The sequence below is a fragment of the Phacochoerus africanus genome, chromosome 8 (genome assembly GCF_016906955.1).
Source record: "Phacochoerus africanus isolate WHEZ1 chromosome 8, ROS_Pafr_v1, whole genome shotgun sequence".
Lineage (NCBI taxonomy): Eukaryota > Metazoa > Chordata > Mammalia > Artiodactyla > Suidae > Phacochoerus > Phacochoerus africanus.
In genome coordinates this window covers 70,082,632-70,104,183 of record NC_062551.1, presented here as the reverse complement: position 1 = coordinate 70,104,183, position 21,552 = coordinate 70,082,632, and the positions used below count along the sequence as shown (strand labels likewise).

Sequence of the window (21,552 nt, the reverse complement as noted above, 5' to 3'; positions counted from 1 at the left end):
AGAAAAATCAATGGCATCTGCTCAGTCTCCTCATAAACAAATGCTCTTATGAGCACGGACTCTGGGCGAGGGAACGCGCTACAGACTCAGACCCTGGCCCCCAACATCGACAATCTGAGCTGGTCCAACATCAATGTCACGACACTGAGTGGGCGTCACAGCAGTGGAGAGAAAGGCCAGACCTTGCAGCCACACCGATGAGGGAAGGTCAACCATGGGGGATGTTTGGACAGGACCTTATGCAAAGCATGGGTAAGATTTTAATACGTGAGAGTGGAGAGCAGAGCGTCCCAGACAGGACTGTCTCAAGGCCGATGAAATAGTAGGAGCCCCACATCCCGAAACCTTCCCGGCCCAGTCCTCAACTACCTCTCTGCCATTCACCGTCTCTCCTCATGGCTCTCCCCCAAGGCAAGGGTTATCTCTGAGTTGTGGGTGAGCAAACAGCGATGAAGGAACTTTGCATGCGTGGCAGTGCCAGTTCTCAAAGTCGGGGCCGCTGGACCCCATAGCTGGGGCTCTTTCAACCAGAGCTTATCTATTTTTCCAGCACATTCTGCAGGGCCTGGGGACTGGTCCAGACTGGAGCTGACAGCCTGAGACAAAGGGTACGCCTGGAAGGATGCCTGATAGCGACCCTGGGGTGGCGTGGAGCCTCAGGGGAAACGGAAAGCTGCGGGAGGAGAGGGTGCTGGAGGCGCAGCAGTGAAGCCGTGTCAGGGGTGCACATGAAAGCAGCTCCGATTCTAACAAAACCAGGAGCAGAACTGGCCAGGGGCTCTCAGAGGCCTAGAAACCAACCGCGGAACCATCCACGCGGCTGCAATAAGCTCAGGAGAGGGCGGTATGCTGTCCCTGGCCCAGCCTGAATTTCTCATGGAACCTGGCACAGCAGGCCTCCTTTCTATTAATAACTGAATATGAAAGCCACGTTCGACTGAAAGGAAAAAAAAACGCCATCAGCGTCCTCCTGAGTTATTCACACAGTTGTCTAAAGAAGATCACAGAACAAATCAAATTCTTGTCTAGCAGACAGAATTGTAGATACGTATCTCCTAGCTACCTTCCTAAATCTTAACCAACATACTCAAACAAAAAAAGCTCTTCACTAAAAAAGCCCTTTAAAATTAAAAAGGCAGGGCAAGTTTTCAGGACAGCTTCTCAAAGACGTCTCAACCCGTCTCTCAGCTTCAAGTCAAGTGTGTAAGGCTCCTCCTGCCCCAAACCTGCCCTCTAACTTCAGGGAAGCCCACAGGTGGGGGGTCTCGGGCACTGACAGGTCCGTCGGAGCTACAGACCCACAGGTGCAGCCCCACGAAGCCGTCCCCGCCCTGGGCCATGTCCTCACCCGGGGGAGCTGGTCCCACTGTTCTTTGTTCTTCATCTCTTCTTGCACTTCGTGGATCCGCTTCAGAGACTCCAGACTTTCATCCAGCAAAAACGTCGTGTCATTTATCAGCATGTTTATATAGCGGACGAACTGCTTCCCAGAACTAAAAAGGCAATTACACGTTACGTGGTCACACATTTCCCTGAGGCCAATGCGGCGGCAGATCCCAGAGCCAAAGGGCTGCCACCCCAAGCGCCTCCCGCCTGGCCCTTCAGGACTGCCTGCCTTGGCGCAATCAAGCACTGCGACCCTCGCGTCTCTCCTTAGATTCGGGGTTATTCTATTCACTGTAGGCACGGTCCAGCTTACACTGTGCTGGAGCCACCCTGCGCGGCTCAGGAGAGCCAACTGCTCACATTCTAGAATTCTGTGAGCAGATTCCCTTGGCAGCTTAAATCTGGCAACAGTGGGAAGTATTTATACCCTGGAAAACCAGCAAATGCTGATTTTTTTTTTTTTCTTCTCTAGAGTGGGTTTACCAGCACGCCCTTGGCTTGCTCCCTCCATGATTTTAAGTAGAGAAAACATTCTTCCAGAACAGAAAAGAAAACCTGCTTTAACTCGCCAAGATAAAAGGGAAGCACAAATACCCAGAGACAAGAGATAAGAGAACTACTGGTACGGTTATTATCCCTTATTGTAAAGAAAGACACACTGAAGAAAAATTGGAAGCTGTAATACTGATAAAGCAGGATATTAACATACTTTATGGAAACAGAATCTTCCAATCTCAAGGACTGTCCTGCATATCCTAGTCTCTAAGGGAACTGCTGGTGAGCTGAGATGCAATGGCCCACCTGTTACTCTGGACCTGCCAGATTATTAGAGAAAAGAGAAGCTGCTTTCAGGATCTGCTACTGGGTCATCCGAGGGCAGTGAGCCCTGGCCTGGGGAAGAGAAGGGGCAGTGAGCACAGGCCTTGTCCTCTGGACACGGAGGAGGCCTGGACTTCAGGCACATGGAAAGTTCAGGATGAGGATTCCTCATCAGCACCACGCAGATCAAGCTGTGAGTCTGTTGGGTGTCCTCAACTCAAGCCGAGCTTTTGTCGGAATGTAATTCTGAGGACAAGAGCAGTTCGTGGAAGTAAAGAATTAAAGAGTTTACTTTGCAGAAAGCTATCTAGCAAATGGCTATGCCACTGGTTAATACGTACACTGCTGACTAGTAACTCAGTTAACAAGTGACAACTGGGCTTGGTCAAAGACTGAATCCAGGCTGCGAGAGATCTACGTAGATGGGATAAGATGTCTTCAGAAAGAACTCTTTCTTCAAGAGTTCTACATCTTTCATCTGCCTTTTCTTTTCAACTTTCATTGGATTTTAGTGGATGGACAATGCTGTGTTAGTTTTGGGGGTAGAGCAAAGTGATTCAGTTATACATATACATGTTACCTATTCTTTTCCAGATTCTTTCCCCATATAGGTTATCACAGAATATTGAAGAGTTCCCTATGTTATACAGCGGGTCCTTGTTGGTTTACCTTTCTTTCTTAAGCACTCTTCTCTTTAAAGTAACAGATGGGGACTACCTGTCATGGCGCAGGGGAAATGAATCCGACTAGGTACCATGAGGTTGTGGGTTTGATCCCTGGCCTTGCTCAGTGGATTAAGGATCTGGCATTGCCGTGAGCTGTGGTGTAGGTCACAGACGTGGCTCAGATCTGGCGTTGCTGTGGCTGTGGTGTAGCTGGCAGCTGGAGCTCCAATGAGACCCGTAGCCTGGGAATCTCCATGTGCCGAGGGTGTGGCCCTAAAAATGAAAGACAAAAAAATAAATAAAGTAACTTAGATGGAACTACTAATGTCCAAGTTTAAATAGTCACTGAAATTTCTGGTTGGTACTGAAAAGCCCTTGATCAAGGTCTAGGGCCTCATTACAAAGACTGTCACTTCAAACGACAGCTTTCCCCTAACTGCTTCTGAATCTGAAGTCCTCCTCACACTTCTAACTCCAAAGCTTGCTATCATATTCAAGAGCACTTATAAGATAGGATTTCAGTCATTCTGCAAATTTATATAATACCGTAATCAAGAAACACTAAAAAACACAACATAGCATCTCAGAATATTTACAGATTCTGGCTTTTTGGGCCATGTGGAAATTCTTGGGCCAGGGATCAAATCCATGCCACTGCAGTACTGCAGTGACAACACTGGATCCTTAACCCACTGAGCCACAGGAGAACTCCTACAGATTCTTTCCTTTTTGGGGGGGATGGGGGCTGCACCCTTGGCATATGTCAGTTCCCAGGCTAGTGGTGGAATCAGAGATACAGCTGCCAGCCACGGCCACAGCAAAGCAGGATCTGAGCCTCGTTTGCCACCTACACCACAGCTCTCGGGAACGCCAGGCCCTTAAGCCACTGAGTGAGGCCAGGGATGGAACCTGCGTCCTCATGGATACTAGTCAGATGCGTTTCCCGCTGCACCACAATGGGAACTCCTAGATTCTTTCTTTATGTATATACCGTGCCCAACCTACCTTGATAAATCTAAAGTTCAGCAGGATCTGGCAAGCACAGAGATTGCGATAACGCTGTTCACGTCTAGCAGCACCGTCTGGGAAACTTAAAGGGAGGCCCGGACAGAGCAAACACTCAACAAGAACCCAGCTGTGCAAACTTTTCAGCAGACACTCTACCTGCAACTTGCAAGAAAGCAAGCTGGGACACAGGGGCCCAATACTCACTTGAACTCGTCCATAAAGGTGCCATGATGAGCTAGGTTTTGCCAAAGGCTTTTAAAAATGGTGCTAATATGATAGCGAATGGTGAACTTGTCATAGAACTCGCTGGTGGCTCCCGTATGCTCCACATCTGAGGAAGAAGGACAAGAGACTGTACTTTTCGGATCTTTCTAAGAGCAGTGACTGCGTGACGGTGTTACTGCGTGAAAAAGACAAATCTGCAAAATCAAAGGTGAATGTCTCTGGGCAGGGAAAAAAGTGGGTTAAAGTTTATTAGGGACCACATACCCATTAAGCATGACTATTATTTTAGCTACTTTTGTATAACTGGCTTTTTCAAACACATACCCAAGTAGAGAAAAGGACAGTAAATTTCCATGTATCCGTCACTCATTTACCAAGTACCAGTACCCAGGTATCTAGGGAAACGGGACAAGGACCACACGTGGTTATCCAAAAGACAAACATCGGAGGCATGAGAGATGCCTGGATTCACAAGAAGCGGGGAAACTGTCAGGTAAAGGCAGGAAGACATGGGCAGAGATAAAAGGGTCAACTAAAGTACGGTGCCATCCTTTCATCTGTCGACGTTGCAGACGTCATAACAATGACACCACCGAGTGTAGGACCGGGGGATCCGGCGCACTGGAAATGCTGGCAGGAATCAACAACGAGGCAACCTGACAAAAGGCATCACAAGCCATCAATAAGCCCGTCCCTCGGAACTACCAACTCCAGAAAACACGCGTCCAAGGGATACTCATTAAAGTACTATTTATGTTAAAGAAAAATATAAATCATCCAAATACCCAACAGAGAACACACAAAAAACGTGTGATATGTTAAGTGAAAACCACAGGCTAGCAAACAAAACATATAGTTTGGGTCTAATCACGTTTTTAAAAATTTTTTAAAAAATATGCACACATAGGAGTTCCTGTCGTGGCGCAGTGGTTAACGAATCCAACTAGGAACCATGAGGTTGCGGGTTCCATCCCTGGCCTTGTTGGGTGGGTTAACGATCCGGCGTTGCCGTGAGCTGTGGTGTAGGTTGCAGACGCAGCTCCTGCATTGCTGTGGCTCTGGCGTAGGCTGGCAGCTACAGCTCTGATTAGACCCCTATCCTGGAAACCTCCATATGCTGCGGGAGTGGCCCAAGAAAAGGCAAAAAGACAAAAACAAACAAACAAACAAACAAAAAAACGCACACATATACACAGGTGATTTACAAGTTGACTGGAAAGACACGGAGCAAAATGTCAACAGAGATTCTCTCTGAGTGCAGAGATTATCAATGATTTTTCCTTTCTTCTTGGTGTTTTTCTATATTTCCCAACGAACGCTTTTTTGGGGCGAAAAAGAAAATCGTTATTTAAAGATAAAAGGAATGAGCTAAGACTTATGGTACGAAGAGGCGAAAGCACTTACGTCTATTCATTAGGCCAACCTTTCTCTACGCTGAGCTGCGCGTCACTTTACCAGCTGTATACATGCGTGGAGCTGGCTTAGCAGAGTCTGCAGGAGGCACGGGGGCTGACACGGAGCCTCGTCCGTGCTCTCAACTGTGCATAAAACCTGTCCTGGATCCTGAACGAGGCAGAGGCCGAGTAATGACCGCTATGACGCATCCCAACACTACATAAAATAAAAAAATCCGTTTCTCAAGTTCCCTCAAAATTGCCCAAGTCCTGACCCCCCAAGACTGAGTTCTAAGGGGCCGGCCGTGAACTAGATTCCCGCTGGTCGCTTGCCCTTTGCTTCTCTGGCACAAGGCCTGATAAGCCGTGCGGGCCGCAGGGCCTTTAAACTCGCTGTCCTCGCTGCCTGCTGCTCTGGGGCCAGGATCTTCTTATGGTTCCTTCCTGTGGTCTCAGCTTCAGCCTTTCTCCAAGGCCAGCTCCTCAGAGACTTCCCTGGCCAGGCTTCTGAAATGCACACGGTGCCCCCTCCCAGACTCACTGTCTGGAACTATCTTATTCACCAGTTCAGTGTCTGCCTCCCAGCTAGGAGGCCTCAACCGACGACAGCAGGGAGTCTGACAGCAGCACCACGGCCCTGCAGGGGCACCAGCGCTGACACCCCGGAGGTGCTCCGTCCGTATTTGCTGAATTAGTGATCGAAGCTACGCTGGCTTGCTGACTCGGATCAGCTTGGGGAAGGGAACAGTCTGGAAGGAAGTCTTGGTTATCAGTGTTCTTCCAGGTTCCGAGAGGCCAAGTTTTGAGAGCTGGCCCTTACAGCACTCACCGCTGTGGTACAAATAAAATACTCGTATTTTGAAACTCAGTTTTATTTTTGGAGCAACAATTTGACCCGAAGCATTGTCCAAGCTAGAATACTCTCTCTGGGGTGTCAAGGACGAGCCTGTCACAGAGAGCAACCTCTGGGTCATGTCTGAGAGTACGACCCGCTTGGGAGCCAGGACCTAGGTCAGCAGACCTAGGTCAGCAGGACTTAGCATGGACTTGACAGACACGTGGGGCAGTGTCTGGGATGCCCGCTGCAGGGCTCTGCTGGCGCCAGCCCGCAGTGACACAGGAGGAACAGCGCAGCAGTCAGGAGCACCTGTGCCAAAGCCCAGCTGCTGGCTGCCGACCTTCAGCAAGCTTCTTGACCTTTCTAAGCTGCAGTTTCCTCATTTGTACCATGGAGATATTTATAGCGCCCCTCTTGAGGACTGCTGTGAGGATTAAGTGGAGGATTAGTAAATATTCAATACGCAGTGGCTATTATTAGCAGGGTATCATTTGTCCACGAGGGGAGAGGTGGTGCAGGGCCAGAGGGCACACAGCTTCATGGCAAGGGGGGGGCGGGGGAGGAGAAACACCCTCACCCACAAGCTCCTGGTATCTTCCTGGCAGCGCCCCCCAGGCCCAGCACTGGTCTCACAGGCAAGAGGCCCAGCCCCGTCCTTTATTCTGAAGCACAGTGATAGGCCCTGGGCACTGAGTTCAAAATGCTTTGCTTTTTTTTTTCTTTCTTTGCCAGGTCCACAGCATGAGGAAGTTTTCAGGCCAGGGATTAAACCCATGTCACAATGGCAACAACGCTGGATCCCTTCACCACCAGGCCACCAGGGAATTCCTCAGAATGCACTTAACTTAATTTTCTGTGCTTAACACTAACCATACATGTTTACTGTACAAGGAAGATGTTGCGATCATTTTTTTTTTTTTGTCTTTTGTCTTTTTAGGGCCGCACCTGCAGCAGATGGAAGTTCCCAGGCTAGGGGTTGAATCGGAACTGTTGCTGCTGGCCTGCACCAGAGCCACACCAGTGCCAGATCTGAGCTGTGATGGCGACCTACATACACCACAGCTCACGACGATGCCGGATCCTTAACCCACTGAGCGAGGCCAGGGATCGAACCTGCAACCTCATGGTTCCTCGTAGGATTCGTTTCCGCTGCACCACGATCAGAACTCCCAGATCACTTTTAGAAAAGAAAAAACCACCCACAATTCTACCAACTCAAAAATAACCAACGCGCTGTTAATATTTCGGTGTATATTCTCCCGTAGTTTTACACACTCATGTATGTCTGTACCAAACTGTGGTCACATGTTACGTGCTGTTTCATTACATGGCACTTTCTCCACTTTCTATTACTTAACCGCTTAAACGCTGAACTGTTTCTCATGGGCTCATACAGATCCACTGAATGGATAAACTATAATTCACTTAACTGATCCACAACCGGCATGAATTTAGGGCTTTTAAAATATCGTCACTCCACCACATGTTAAATGCAAACACAGTGAACGCTGTTATAAACATTTACAGTTATAATTACTTCCACAGAACAGAGTCCTAGAAATGACGTTTACATGTAAGAGTGTGTGCTGGCTACTTAGCTGCTGGCCGTTAGTCCCAATCCACCCTTTACACTCCGCTCTATGTGTGGGGCTGGGACCCACTCTTGGGCGTCCCTTTGCTGGCGGGCCTCTGCTGGGACTGCCGACAGGGGGCGCTGCAGGGGAACAGGAAAACCGAAGGAGCAGTTGGCTCCAGTTTCCAGCCTCGTTCCACACTCGCAGGACCCACAACCTTGGTCGCCCCGAGAGACACCAGCAGCACAAGTGTCCTCCCTCAGGCCTGGGTCCAAGTTCTGTCCGAACCCTCATTTGCGCTACCAGATTCCAGTAACCCCAGCTTTTTCCTTTGGTTCCCCGAGCCCTTGGGACAGATGAAGGCTGCTTTCTGCACCGACCATCTGGGTTACCCAATGTTCCTTATTTGCCTTTTCACCTGCTGTGGTGCAGGAACAAATGTGGCTAGAATCCATGAGGATGAGCTGGGGATCCGGCATTGCCGTGAGCTGTGCTGCAGGTTGCAGACGCAGCTTGGATCCCACCTTGCTGTGGTGTAGGCCAGCAGCTATAGCTGTGATTCGACCCCTAGTCTGGGAGCGTCCATGTGCCTCGGGTGCGACCTTAAAAAGAAAAACAAACAAAACGCCCCCCAAAACTCTCTTTTGTTTCTGGGAGTTCCCGTCGTGGCGCAGTGGTTAACGAATCTGACGAGGAACCATGAGGTTGTGGGTTCGATCCCTGCCTTGCTCGGTGGGTTAAGGATCTGGCATTGCCGTGAGCTGTGTGGTGTAGGTCGCAGATGCGGCTTGGATCCTGCATTGCTGTGGCTCTGGCGTAGGCCGGCGGTTACAGCTTCGATTCAACCCCTGGCCTGGGAATCTCCACATGCCGTGGGAGTGGCCCAAGAAATGGCAAAAAGACAAAAAAATAAAATAAAATAACTGGGTATGTTTCTGTTTTCCTGACTGGACCTTGACTGGTATGCAAGAGATAAACATATTTAAGGTTTCTGGGCGGGCTTTCCAGAAAGGCTTCACCAACTTCCATTCTCAGAGTCTGATAGCTCTAACTCTGCATACTAACCACGGAGGAGGTAAAATAGGCTTTTGAAGGTTACTTTATTTCCCTGGAACCGTCAGCACTAGGTATGCCCATCTTAAAGATAAATCTGATAGGTGAGTGAAAAGAGGTACCTCACTGTTATTTTAAGAACTACAGAACTGCCTCCCATTCAGCTAAACCTGACAGGTACATGGCACCACACAAGGTCCTGCCCCGTACACGGGTGATGTACCACTTACACCTGAGTGGCCTGTGGTCCCCTCCTACCAGGGCAAGGAGGTAAGAGGAGGATGGAGAGCCACGCAGGGCCTTTTTACCCAGCAGTGTTCGCTGCTGCTGCCCAGGTTGAGTATGTTCACAGCTGCTGCTGTGAACAGCAGGGGACTGTGCTCGGGAGGCCAGTGTTTCTTCCAAGAGCCTGGCGAACTCATTCCACTAGCTAAATGCCAAAGACTCTGCGTGCCCAGAAGGTGCTAGGTTAGATGGAAGAGAAGACAGGTGACACACTTCCTGAGAAATAGACAAACTGGACAGAGGAAAAATGTTCCACTGGTACAACCCTGTGCCTTTGGCAGAGGACAGGTGAACAGGTCTCATAGGTCGTCGGCTTTATGAGAACAGATACGCAGTTCAAAAGCCAAATTAAAAATGAAAATTTGGAATACGATTCGACTAGAAGAGGGAGACCTCTTTCCAGAGTGTCTCATGCTCAGTCTTGCTCACAGTGTCACCCGGCACCTAGAACAATGTCTGGCAAATACCAGGCATTTGACAAATATGTGGAATTAGTGAACAAGGGAAGACTCTCAGAGATCCTGATTCCATCAGGTTGGGGGGGGGGGCAAAAGGCTCTTTTTCCCCCTTACAAATAAATAATACTATTTATTGCTTGTAGGACAAATGAAAGGAGGGGAGTTGGCACAATGACTCAGCCTCAGGGTCTCCTAGTTCTGATCCCAGGGGAAACAGCAACATTATGTCTGTATAATATGCATGATACCAGCTGGGAGGTGATTTTCCATGACTATTTTCATGTTTCCACAAGGCCCGGGTTTCAGGAATAAGCATTCTTAACAGAATGGGCCAAATTCTGTGGTTAGAGCAGCTTTGAAACTCTAGGTTATAGGACAGTATTACAAACCTAATGCCGGAAGTTAAAAGTGAAAATGAACCAGGAAATCTCAGGTTAAAAACGCCAACTTATCTCTGGGTTCCCCATCTGACTTCCCATGGATCATGAGGGAGTAGTATATAAGCGGTCAGTGCAGTATTCCCACAACTCAAAGGAAAAAGACCAACAGTGTATGCGCCGCTGGCAGTGGATCGGTAGGTTAGACTCCTAAGTGGGGGTCAGGACATCGGGGAACGGGTTTAGAGTGACGCCATCCACCGCCATCAGAGGACCTCGCCCACCTATAGCGAGCAGGAACCCACCTGTGTAGAACTTCATCAGCGAGGGGACCAACAACTTGGTGGAGAGAGGATGGTTCTCAATCATTTCAAAAAACTTCTGGGTTCGTGGCTGAACAGCCGGGTTGGTCATAAACATGACTTCCACGAGTTTGGCCACGAGATACGGGTTCCGGATATAGTTCTGGTTGCACAGCATCACGACGAGGAACATCACAATGTCCTGAGTGCAGGGCTCGTAGAGCACCTGGGGAGAGTATCTGAGGACAGGTGGGAAGAGCTGGGGTGAGGCGCAAGGCGGGTGACGAAGGGGGCCGCCAGGAGCCAGGGCGCGGAATTCCCTTCAACGGGCTGAGGTGAGAGTGACGATTTACGCGATGATGAGATACATTTAAAACCCACTGCAGGAGCCCCCGTCATGGCTCAGTGGAAATGAATCTGACTAGCCTCCATGAGGTCGCAGGTTCGATTCCCGGCCTCGCTCAGTGGGGTAAGGATCCGGCGTTGCCCTGAGCTGTGGTGTAGGTCACAGACACGGCTCGGATCTGGTGTGGCTGTGGCTGTGGCGTAGACGGGCAGCTACAGCTCTGATTGGACCCCTAGCCTGGGAACCTCCATATGCTGTGGGTGCGGCCCTCAAAAAAATAAAATAAATAAATAAATAAATAAATGAATAAACCCCACTGCATCTACTGGCCACCGCATGATCTATTAACTGATTATGTTTTAGAAAATAAACCAAAGCTATGATTAAATCATAAGCTGTGAATTTCACAAAAGATGTTCACGACTAAAAAGACGTAAAAACATGTTTTGAGGGAACCGTTTTTCATTTTTAAAAATCTCAAACTACTGGTTAGAAACTCAACCTGTTTCTTCTGTGAGCTTCCTCAAATTTTACAACTGAGAAATCTCTTGGTACAAAATAGAGATGTGGCTATTTTTGGCTTTTGCACGTTCACTCGGATATTTATAAACTTTCTCCGTTTCTCAGAAACACATGCTCAATTATTAAAAATTCAACGCAGTCTTCACAGAGTACATTATTACCAGCATTGTTAATCCGCTTCTGTTTTGAGATATTATTGGAACTGGCGTGGTGCCATAGCTGAATTTACTTTTTCAGTCTCCAGGCAGCGTTCAGTTAAAACACTGGCATAAAATGGAGGTTCTCAATATGGCTCACGATACAATGTATGCGAGAAATAGAAAAACATATTAGAACCACGTAATAAATGAACGGGACTTACTGTACAATAAAAAATAAAAATTCAGCAACATCTTCTACATAAAACTCAGGCAATGCTGCAAATACCTTGGGGACATCGGAATTTAAAGGCAGTGTTACACTGTCGAAGAGAAGAAAAGCACAGGTTACAAAATGAAACAACACATCAAACGACAAAGGATATTATACTATCATTACAATTCAGTGTTTCATCTGGAACAAAGGTAAGTATACAGGCAAAGAAACCAACAAGCAGAAATAAACAGGGGATAATGAAGATGGGGATATGCGGGGGGTATATGTGTGTGTGTGTGTGTGTGTGAAGTATGCTTTCTTTTCTTGATTTCCTGTTAAGGTTAATGTGATAAATAAAATACGAAGAAACTAAAAGGTTCCTGTTTGGTTATTCTACGCAACTCAATCTGTGAGACACGGGGCCGTACACGTGTTCTAGCAAAGGGTCTTGGTCTGGGTCAACGTCACCAACATCAGTGATCCAAAGACTTTACCATAACCATAAAATAATCATAAATAAAATTAAAACGGCTGCCTGGAGGTGCTGTCCAGGGGATGATAAAGACATCAACACCATTCACAGCGCATTCTCTCAACTGTCTAGGGATCTGCCTAGACCCAGTGCTTAGAGGGACCTAATATCCCGTTAACGCCAGCTTTTAGCTTCCAATGTATAGACTTCCTTTTTCTATCAATCAAAGCTTTTATAGCCTGGGGTCCCCTTGCGGCACAATGTTAAAGGGTCTGGCTCTATTGTCACTGCAACGGCTTGGGTTGCTGCTGTGGTGTGGGTTCAGCAGTTCCTGGCCTGGGAACGTTCATGTGCTGCAGGCGTGGCCAAAAAAGCAAAAAAAAAAAAAAAGACTTCATACACAATTTTGAAAAAGCATTGTCCAAACTAATACATTAGGGAGTTCCCACCATGGCACAGTGGTTAACGAATCCGACCAGGAACCATAAGGTTGCGGGTCCGATCCCTGGCCTTGCTCAGTGGGTTAAGGACCTAGTGTTGCCGTGAGCTGTGGTGTAAGTCACAGACACGGCTCAGATCCTGTGTGGCTCTGGCTGTGGTGTAGGCCGGCGGCTACAGCTCCGATTCGACTCCTAGCCTGGCAACCTCCATATGCTGCAGGAGCAGCCCTAGAAATGGCAAAAAAACAAAAAACAAACAAACTAACACATGAGGTGTGGACAGTCCTTATTACTGTCACTAATTTTACAAGAGAAATAGTTATTATCATTCCCACTTCCACAGTCTACAGAAGTACAATCTGAAAGGGATTCTTGATAACATTTGGTTCTAGCTACTGGCTTCGAAGAACAATACAGACAACACGGCCGGGATGGCTGGGCGGGAAGGAGGGAGCCACACTCACTCGGGGTAGGCGGGGTCCAGGATGCGGAGCAGCAGCTGAATGAGAAGCCCGTAAAAATTCAGACATCTTCTCAGGAAGCTCTCGTCAAGTAAGCCGGCGTCGGCACAGGCCTTGCATCGTACCAGTTTCTGTGGAGGCAGGGGCGTCCCCGCCCAGAGGTTAGGTGGTGGCTCCGAAACTGCAGTGTGACGGGGCAGCGGGGCAGCGGCCAGGAGGTGGGAAATCTAGGCTTTGAGCGCTTCATCGCTCACTGGCGATAAGACGCCGGTCGTGTCTTAAGAGGTTTCTCTGTTCTAAGAAAGAGAACAGGGGTGCCCTGCGAACCAGGGGGCACAGAGCCCAGCACCAACTTTGTGCTGACAGGGGTAGGTCATCACTGTCATAGTGAAATCCCTTGACAGGGTGGCCCTTGGGAAGGCAGGGGTGGTGACTGGGCAGGAACGGGACGCATGGGCATCTAAACGTCAGCACGAAAGAGCTGCCCTTGGGCAAAATGCCTGTGCCCAAGTGTAACACCCCTCTCAGACGATGGCTGCGAGCTTAAACACACGCGTGTGCACACACCGACAGACGCGTGCTAACAGTCTGTAGACTTTCCGAAACGTATCACTGGAGTGCTGAAGGGGTCCATGTCCCCAGAAAAGAGCCCCTGGTTGCGTCTGCATCTCAAAGAGCTCTATTTATTAGTAAATAGAACTGAACGCTGGGACTCAGAGCGGAAGTCTAAGTCTCTAAAATTTCCACCTATCATCCTACTCAACAGAAAACATGACCAGCTACCATTCGGCTTTAAAATTTTGAACATAAACATAAGAAAGATGCAGGCATTTGCTAGCATCTGACAACTCTGGCTAGCGTGCGTTTTTAGCTCTGCCTCATAAGCAGACACCTTCCCATCTGCAGTTAGGTTCTCCGTGACGGATTATTCTCAATCACATAAGGAACGAGGAGCAAAGGAAAGCGATGTTTCTAGCACCCCACTTCCGCTCTGCCGAACATCATGGAAACACGTGGCAGGACACAGCAGAGTGGGCGTGTTTGGGGACGCGGGGTCCGGGGTTAGCAGATGGGGAGGCCCTCACACACTGCAAGGAAGGGGAGGTGACACTCGACTGAGGATGATAAAATCCAGCGACAATTCATAGTGTCATTGGCACAGCATGTGCATTTTCTGTTCTGAGATTTAAATATTATATAGAGACATAGAAAGCGTCGACATTTTTTAAAATGTACCATGTTGTCTTTGAGGGGGGAACAATAATGAAGGAAAAATAAGGACATTAATCTGCTCACTCAAGGCGCAATATTTTGGTGGGAAAATTACTATTATGAGGCTGGTCTGTAATGATCTCAATTCACTATACACACCTTAAGCTGAGTCTTGCAGCGTTTCAGCATTTCACGGTGTCTAGTTGCCAGTGGGGAATCTTTCCACTGGCTTTCATTATTTTTCAAATCTTCCACAGTTCTGAAATTAGATGCGAGCCATCAAATGAAAAAAGACACACGATCCATCATCCATTTTATTTATTTTCACCATTTCATTGACTCTCAGACACACATTTTCCTCCCCCTCCATGGTGGCATCCCACAAACCAATGGAAAGTTATGGTTAAACTGGCACCTGTTTCCTTTCCTATGGCTTCCTGACATAATGCTACCTTAAACTGGATGGTCTCTTAGATTTTTGTGAGAAAAAGAATGTATATATGTATGTGTGACTGGGTCACTTTGCTGTACAGTAGAAAATTGACAGAACACTGTAAACCAACTATAATGGAAAAAATAGAAATCATTTCCAAAAAAAAGTCATTGAATTGTACCCTTTAAGTGGTAAATTGTATGGGATGTGAATTATGTCTCAATAAAATATTTGCTTAAAAAAAAAGTGCCTCCTGGGAGTTCCCGTCATGGCTCAGTTGTTAACAAATCCGACTAGGAACCATGAGGTTGAGGGTTCGGTCCCTGCCCTTGCTCAGTGGGTTAAGGATCTGGCGTTGCCGTGAGCTGTGGTGTAGGTTGCAGATGCGGCTCGGATCCCGCGTTGCTGTGGCTCTGGCGTAGGCTGGTGGCTACAGCTCTGATTCGACCCCTAGCCTGGGAACCTCCATGTGCTGCAGGAGCGGCCCTAGGAAAGGCAGAAAGACAAAAAAAACCAAACAAACAAACAAAAAAAAACAGTGCCTCCTGATAATGTGGTGCGCCGTGGCAAAAGTTAATGGGAAGTTCATGAGAAGCCCATGCCAAGGACTGAGAATTCCAGGAGAGCAAAGTGTGGGCCACTTCCACACGTGAAGAACTCTGACCAACCAAGGAACATGGATGTGGCAGCAGAGGCAGATGGTGTAACATACAAGCCTCCCCCCCGCACCCGGCTCCATTTGAATCTACCGGTCATGGTGAACTGCTTGCTTGTGAGAACAAGCGCAGACTCAGGAAATCGCAGAACACAGCATCCTGCACGTACCTATTGAGCTCCCGGATGGCCCGGAGTCTGCGGATATAGCGACGGCAGCTCGGCAGAATAGAGAGGTGGTGGGCGTGCAGGGTGAGAAAGAAGCATTCTGTAGGGAATTTCGGCTCAGAATATGGAGGCTGATCTCCATCTAGGAAAAAGAACAAAACCCCTAACGAACATCTATTACATGACAAAATCAGAGAAAAAGCGCAATTAAGAAGACAAAATTACACTTGAATTTTCAAGAAGTTACATGACACTTTAGAAAAAAAACTAGACTTACGTAATATTATTAAGAAAAACAAAATTCCGGAGTTCCCGTCCTGGCACAGTGGAAACGAATCTGACTAGGAACCATGAGGTTGTGGGTTTGATCCCTGGCATCCCTCAGTGGGTTAAGGATCTGGCATTGCCATGAGCTGCGGTGTAGGCCAGCAGCTACAGCTTCGATTAGACCCCCAGCCTGGGAACCTCCATATGCTGTGGGTGTAGTCCTAAAAAGACACACACAGAAAAAAGACAAAAGAAAAACAAAATTCCTATGCGCTCCATTTAAAGACCAGGTATTCTGCTTAATTAAATGTTTACACAATGTAACCATCAATCTTGTGTGATGTGTCTTCCCAATATAGTTTACAGAAAAATTTCTATTATTCAAACATCACTGTTAAACCCCAAAAATGGTATTAGATACTGTAAATAAGATATAGGTTCCATAGCCACTTTCCTGCTGTTGGATGTTATTTGTTGTTCCTAATTTTCTCTATTAGAAATATTGCTGGGAGTTCCCGTCGTGGCGCAGTGGTTAACGAATCCGACTAGGAACCATAAGGTTGCGGGTTCGGTCCCTGCCCTTGCTCAGTGGGTTAACGATCCGGCGTTGCCGTGAGCTGTGGTGTAGGTTGCAGACTCGGCTCGGATCCTGCGTTGCTGTGGCTCTGGCGTAGGCCGGTGGCTACAGCTCTGATTCGACCCCTAGCCTGGGAACCTCCATATGCCACGGAAGCAGCCCAAAGAAATAGCAAAAAGACAAAAAAAAAAAAAAGAAAAGAAAAAAAGAAATATTGCTGAGAGGGGAGTTCTCATTTGGCTCAGTGGTAACGAACCTGACTAGTAACCATGAGGATGTGGGTTAGATCCCTGGCCTTGCTCAGTGGGTTAAGGATCCAGCCACAATAAAATCTTTAGGTTATGTTGCTGCGTATGTTTTGTTTAAAATGTACCATGGCTCAGAAACAGCTTTGTGCACTGGGAAGTAAAATCTAGCTGTAAAAATGTTAAGACTTGTAACTAGCAGTAATGCTGACTTCCTGAGCAAGACAAGCAATCACGTCCTTAGACACATGCCCTCCACCACCACACCCCTCGCAGGGGCTCTTCGTGATTAAAGAAACCCAAGTCTGACATGGCAGCTTGAGATGGAGAGGTGTCAGGGAACACTGGTGCTGATGACAGAGAACAAGAGCAAGGGGGCAGGGGGTCTGGGGGGTGCCGGACAGGGATGCTGCAGCTGGTGCCAACTCCAAACTGTGGGTGATGCTCTGAGTCCAGCTGGATCCTTCTGATGTAGGACGTCTGCCTATACTTCTTTTTAAATTAAAAATGGAGTACCCTGGTGGTACAGTGGGTTACGGGTGCAGTATTGTCACTACTGCGGATAGAGTTTGATCCCTGGCCAGGGAACTTCCATATGCCATGGGTGTGGCCCCCCTAAAGTTTAAAAATTAAAATAAAATAGAAGGGCAGCAGTTTAATGTTCTAATAAAATATCATTTGGGAGTTCCCACTGTGGCTCAGCAGTAAAGAATCTGACCAGTATCCACGAGGACATAGGTTCGATACCTGGCCTTGCTCAGTGGGTTAAGGATCTGGCGTTGCTGTGAGCTGTGCTGTAGGCTGCAGACGCAGCTTGGATCTGGCATTGCTGTGACGTGGGCTGGCAGCTGTAGCTCCGATTTCACCTCTAACCTGGGAATTTCCATATGCCTTAGGTATGGCCCTAAAAAGACACACACACACACACACACACACACACACACACACACACACACAAACCCAGCAAAAACCCCACATCACTCACAAAGTTCAGTCAGCCAGTCATTCACATCCTCCATCGTCGCGTTTACTCTCGTCTCATCGTTGGGAAGAGTAATCCGACACCTTGGGTGGAATATATAAGTGGGGTCGACTGTCTCTAGCTTGATCTTGGTACTTAGCTGCTGCAGCACCCAAAGGAAATTCAGCATAAATCCATCTGTAGATACCAGTCTATCATCTGTCTGTGAAACATAAAAGTTGTTAAAATCATGATTTGACAAGACATTTTGGTACAACTTTACAAGAAAGGACAGCACGCTGAAGTCAGTCACTGCCACCACTCTATTAGCAGGTGAGATGTGTTGGGTGCTAGCCGCGAGCGAAGCATTTCCCTCCATCTTCGCAAGAGCCCTGAGAAGGCAGGGATACTGTTAGGCACATTATACAGAGGAAACTAAGGCTCAGGGAATTCAAGGGATGGGCCTAAGATCCTCAAAAAACAGAAGGAGAAACACATTGCTTCCTGTCTCTTTATTTCCCCTGAAAAGCATCAGAACAACTAGTTTCAGCTGTTTTCCAACAGCTTCTCCAGCTGACAGTATGCCGTGAGAATATACCAACGACAGTGAAGACATTAACGTGGGCTGAGTTCACTACGACCTGGGCCCTGTTCCAGCAGCTTCCTATACGGCTGCTGGGTACCAGCATCACCCCAACTTAGCAATGAGGAGATGGAGGCACAGAGAAGCAAGGAGCTAAGCCCCCACCACTGGTGAACAGTGGGACCACGGCTGGAAACCTGGGCAGCCTAATCCCAGGTCCAGCGTCTTCGGTGAGGTTTCTCCTGAGCAGCGCTGTCACATCACTCGTTACCGCGTGGGTGGGGTGCCCTGTTAGCTTTTTCACTCTGGCAAAGCGGTCCAAGCCTGCCGCCTCCCTCATCAGGAACCTTGTAACTGGTCCCCTTGGGTGGGTTCCCGCACCCCTTCCCATTTCGGCCCATCCTCTGAACGGCAGATTCGGTGATTTCCTTCCTGAAAACTCTGCAGTGATGCCTGGCTACCCTTCTGACCATCTCGGGCCAACCTGATGGAGCTTCTGTCCCGCCCATGACACGCCAGTTTCTTTGCTGTTCACAGTCATAGCTCCAACCACAGAAGCCTGCACGTGGGGCTTGTCCCAAAGCCAGTTTAGCCCCACCTCCGTGCCTTACACGGATCTGGAAAGCTCTTTGCTCAGGCCTGCCGTGCTGGCTCCTTCCTATCAAGTCAGGACTCTGATGCAAAGTCTCTTCCTTGGGCAGCCCTATGCCGTCCCTCTGGGGCCTTCGCGGTTACTCTCCGGCCCTCTCCTTTCCCTTACTGGCTTCAGAGAGTCTATGACTGTCTGAAATAATATATTTACCTCTCTACTCATCTGCCCTATAGAACATAAGCGCCACAAAAGCAGGAGGAGGCTTGAGTGTATCTCTTTCCTAGAACAATGCCTGGCAGGGACTGAATAAACAGGAGTCAGATGAGAGCACTGAACAAATAACTAAAAGCAGTCTGTAGGAATCCTACCTGCATCTGTGCTTTCTTCATATTGGCATTGACGACAGCCGCCATGTAACCAAGAGCAGCCTCGCGGGTTTCACCATTTAACAAAATACTATGCAGAATCTTGAACAACTCTTGCTGAAATTGATTTTGTAAGGGAAGAAAAAATGTGAAACTGTGTTTAAAATATTATTTCTTGTGGGATGGACTGGGAGTTTGGGGTTAGCAGATGCAAACTATTACACTCAGAATGGAGAAACCGCAAGGTCCTAGACCGTCCAGTCTCCTGGGACAGAGCATGACGGAAAAGAATATAAAAAAACAAAGTGTGTGCCTGTATGACTGAGTCACTTTGCTGTACAGCTGAAACTGGCACAACACTGTGAATCAACTAGATTTTAATTTTAAATATTTATTTATTTATTTTTAGGGCCGCAGGTGCAACACATGGAAGTTCCCAGGCTGGGGTCAAATCATCAGAGCTACAGCTATGCCACAGCCACAACCACAACTGCAACCTACATACACGGCAGCTCACGGTCATGCCAGATCCTTAACCCACTGAGCGAGGCCATGGACTGAACCCGCGTCCTCGTGGACACTAGCCGGGTTCGTTTCCACTGAGCCACAATGGGAACTCTAATTAAAAAAAAAATTTTTTTTTAAATAAACAGTTGAAACAATAAAAAGAAATGGTTCCTTTTTGCTTCAAGAAAAGCTAAACTCCTTCCCCCTTTCTCTCCCTTCCCACGTCCACTCACTTTAGAAGAACCTGCCTATAAGAAGAGAAGTCCATATTCAACTGCGTCAAGATAATTAGCATGAGGAGGTAAATAGTCTTAGTTTCAATAATATAGTCAGGATAGGACCAAATGACCCTCACTGCCCTCTAATTAGCCTGGGCTGCTTTTAACGTTCCGAACTGCAGACAGATCCATCCCTTGCATCCGTTTTCTCAACACCTACCCTTCCCAGCTCCAAGTAATGCTGTAGCGACTGGCTCACCACACGCGTGTTTTCCAGGGTAATGGCAGGCCCTGAGAAATATTTTTCAACCACTTTAGCCTAGAAAGAGAAATCAAAAATTCAATCAACACAGAAGGCACACTGGGGAAGGAATCTGAACCTAAGAGCAACCAGGAGAAAAGGGCCTCTGTACTTACGTCATCTTCGGCAAAGACGGAGAAGCTAAAGAAAGCCCCCAAATAGGAGAGTCTCTGCAGCTCCCGCCCAGAGCCAGGGCTCAAGGATTTAGGCAACCACAGGGGAAGGGAAGCAACCTGGGCAAAAAGACACAAGAGGCAAATCAGCAAGCGAGGTAAAGATGAGAAGAGCCCTCAGCGGCCAGCACAATGGCTGACAGTTGACATCCAAAGCACGAGGGATCTAAATATATTAGGATCCCTGTCCATTTCTTTCTTTCTTCCTTCCTTTCTTTCTTTTGAATCTTTTTAGGGCCGCATCTGTGTGGCATATGGAAGTTCCCAGGCTAGGGGTAGAATCAGAGCTACACCTGGAGCCTACAACACAGCCACAGCAACGTGGGATCTGAGCTGCGCCTGCGACCTACACCACAGCTCATGGCAATGCTGGATCCTTAAGCCACTGAGCAGGGCCAGGGGTCGAACTCATATCCTCATGGATATGTGTTGGGTTCTTAACCCACTAAGCCTCAGTGGAAACTCCCATTTTTTTTCTCATTTCAAATGGAGGAAAACCCTCCAACTCCTCTACATTTTTCACAAGATACCCCCCCCCTTTTTTTTTTTTTTGTCCTTTGAGAGCTGCACCAGCAGCATATGGAGGTTCCCAGGCAGGGTATGGGTCTGATTGGAGCTGTGGAGCCATAGCAACGCCAGATCCGAGCCATGTCTGCGACCTACACCACAGCTCACAGCAACACCAGATCCTTAACCCACTGAGTGAGGCCAGGGATCGAACCTGCAACCTCATGGTTCCTAGTCAGATTCATTTCCGCTGCGCCACAACGGGAACTCCAAGATACCCTTGTTTTATTGGCAGTGCTGCGGCATGCACAAGTTCCTGGGCCAGGGATCAAACCCGCACCGCGGCAGGGACAATGTCAGATCCTAAACCTGCTGCGTCACCAGGGAATTCCACAAGAGAGCCTTTTAATGTTTAGTTTTCAGACACACTTTGACAGAATCCAAATGAACTATCCCTGTGCCACCAAAGGACTCAAGGAAATGTTGCGTGGAGGACCTGTTATTCTAGCCGCACAAAAACACTATCACGCTATATACATTATTTTATGAGCTGCTTTTTCTCCCTACTCATATAGACCATCATGACACCTGTCCTCATCAGTGCATATAAGTCTGCCTTAATTCTCAACGCAGGCTGCATAGCATTCTCTGCTTTGGATGTGCATACATATGCAATCAATCCCCCCCAGGTGGACACCAGTCATTTCCATTTCTTATTGCTCAGTCTCTGCCCACAAGCCCCCCTATCTCCTTGGGCTCATTCCTAGAGGTGAGGTGGCTGGCTCAAAGGGTCTGCATGTGTTTGAGGCT

The 21,552-nt window shown here is 48.0% G+C and overlaps 1 protein-coding gene across 3 annotated transcripts in view; it reads right to left on the bottom strand.

Moving 5' to 3' along the window:
- The window catches only part of UBE4B (ubiquitination factor E4B), a 114,839-nt gene that overhangs the window by 14,060 nt on the left and 79,227 nt on the right, over window positions 1-21,552 (bottom strand). For all 3 annotated transcript variants that reach the window (XM_047791709.1, XM_047791707.1, XM_047791708.1), the window contains 11 exons: window positions 20,179-20,295; window positions 19,982-20,080; window positions 19,040-19,153; window positions 17,521-17,719; window positions 15,450-15,588; window positions 14,351-14,450; window positions 12,983-13,110; window positions 11,614-11,712; window positions 10,388-10,623; window positions 4,083-4,209; window positions 1,349-1,493 (listed from right to left, as the gene is read on the bottom strand). In XM_047791709.1, the coding sequence (XP_047647665.1) occupies window positions 1,349-1,493; window positions 4,083-4,209; window positions 10,388-10,623; window positions 11,614-11,712; window positions 12,983-13,110; window positions 14,351-14,450; window positions 15,450-15,588; window positions 17,521-17,719; window positions 19,040-19,153; window positions 19,982-20,080; window positions 20,179-20,295 (1,503 nt within the window). The remainder of the gene's footprint in view (window positions 1-1,348; window positions 1,494-4,082; window positions 4,210-10,387; window positions 10,624-11,613; window positions 11,713-12,982; window positions 13,111-14,350; window positions 14,451-15,449; window positions 15,589-17,520; window positions 17,720-19,039; window positions 19,154-19,981; window positions 20,081-20,178; window positions 20,296-21,552) is intronic.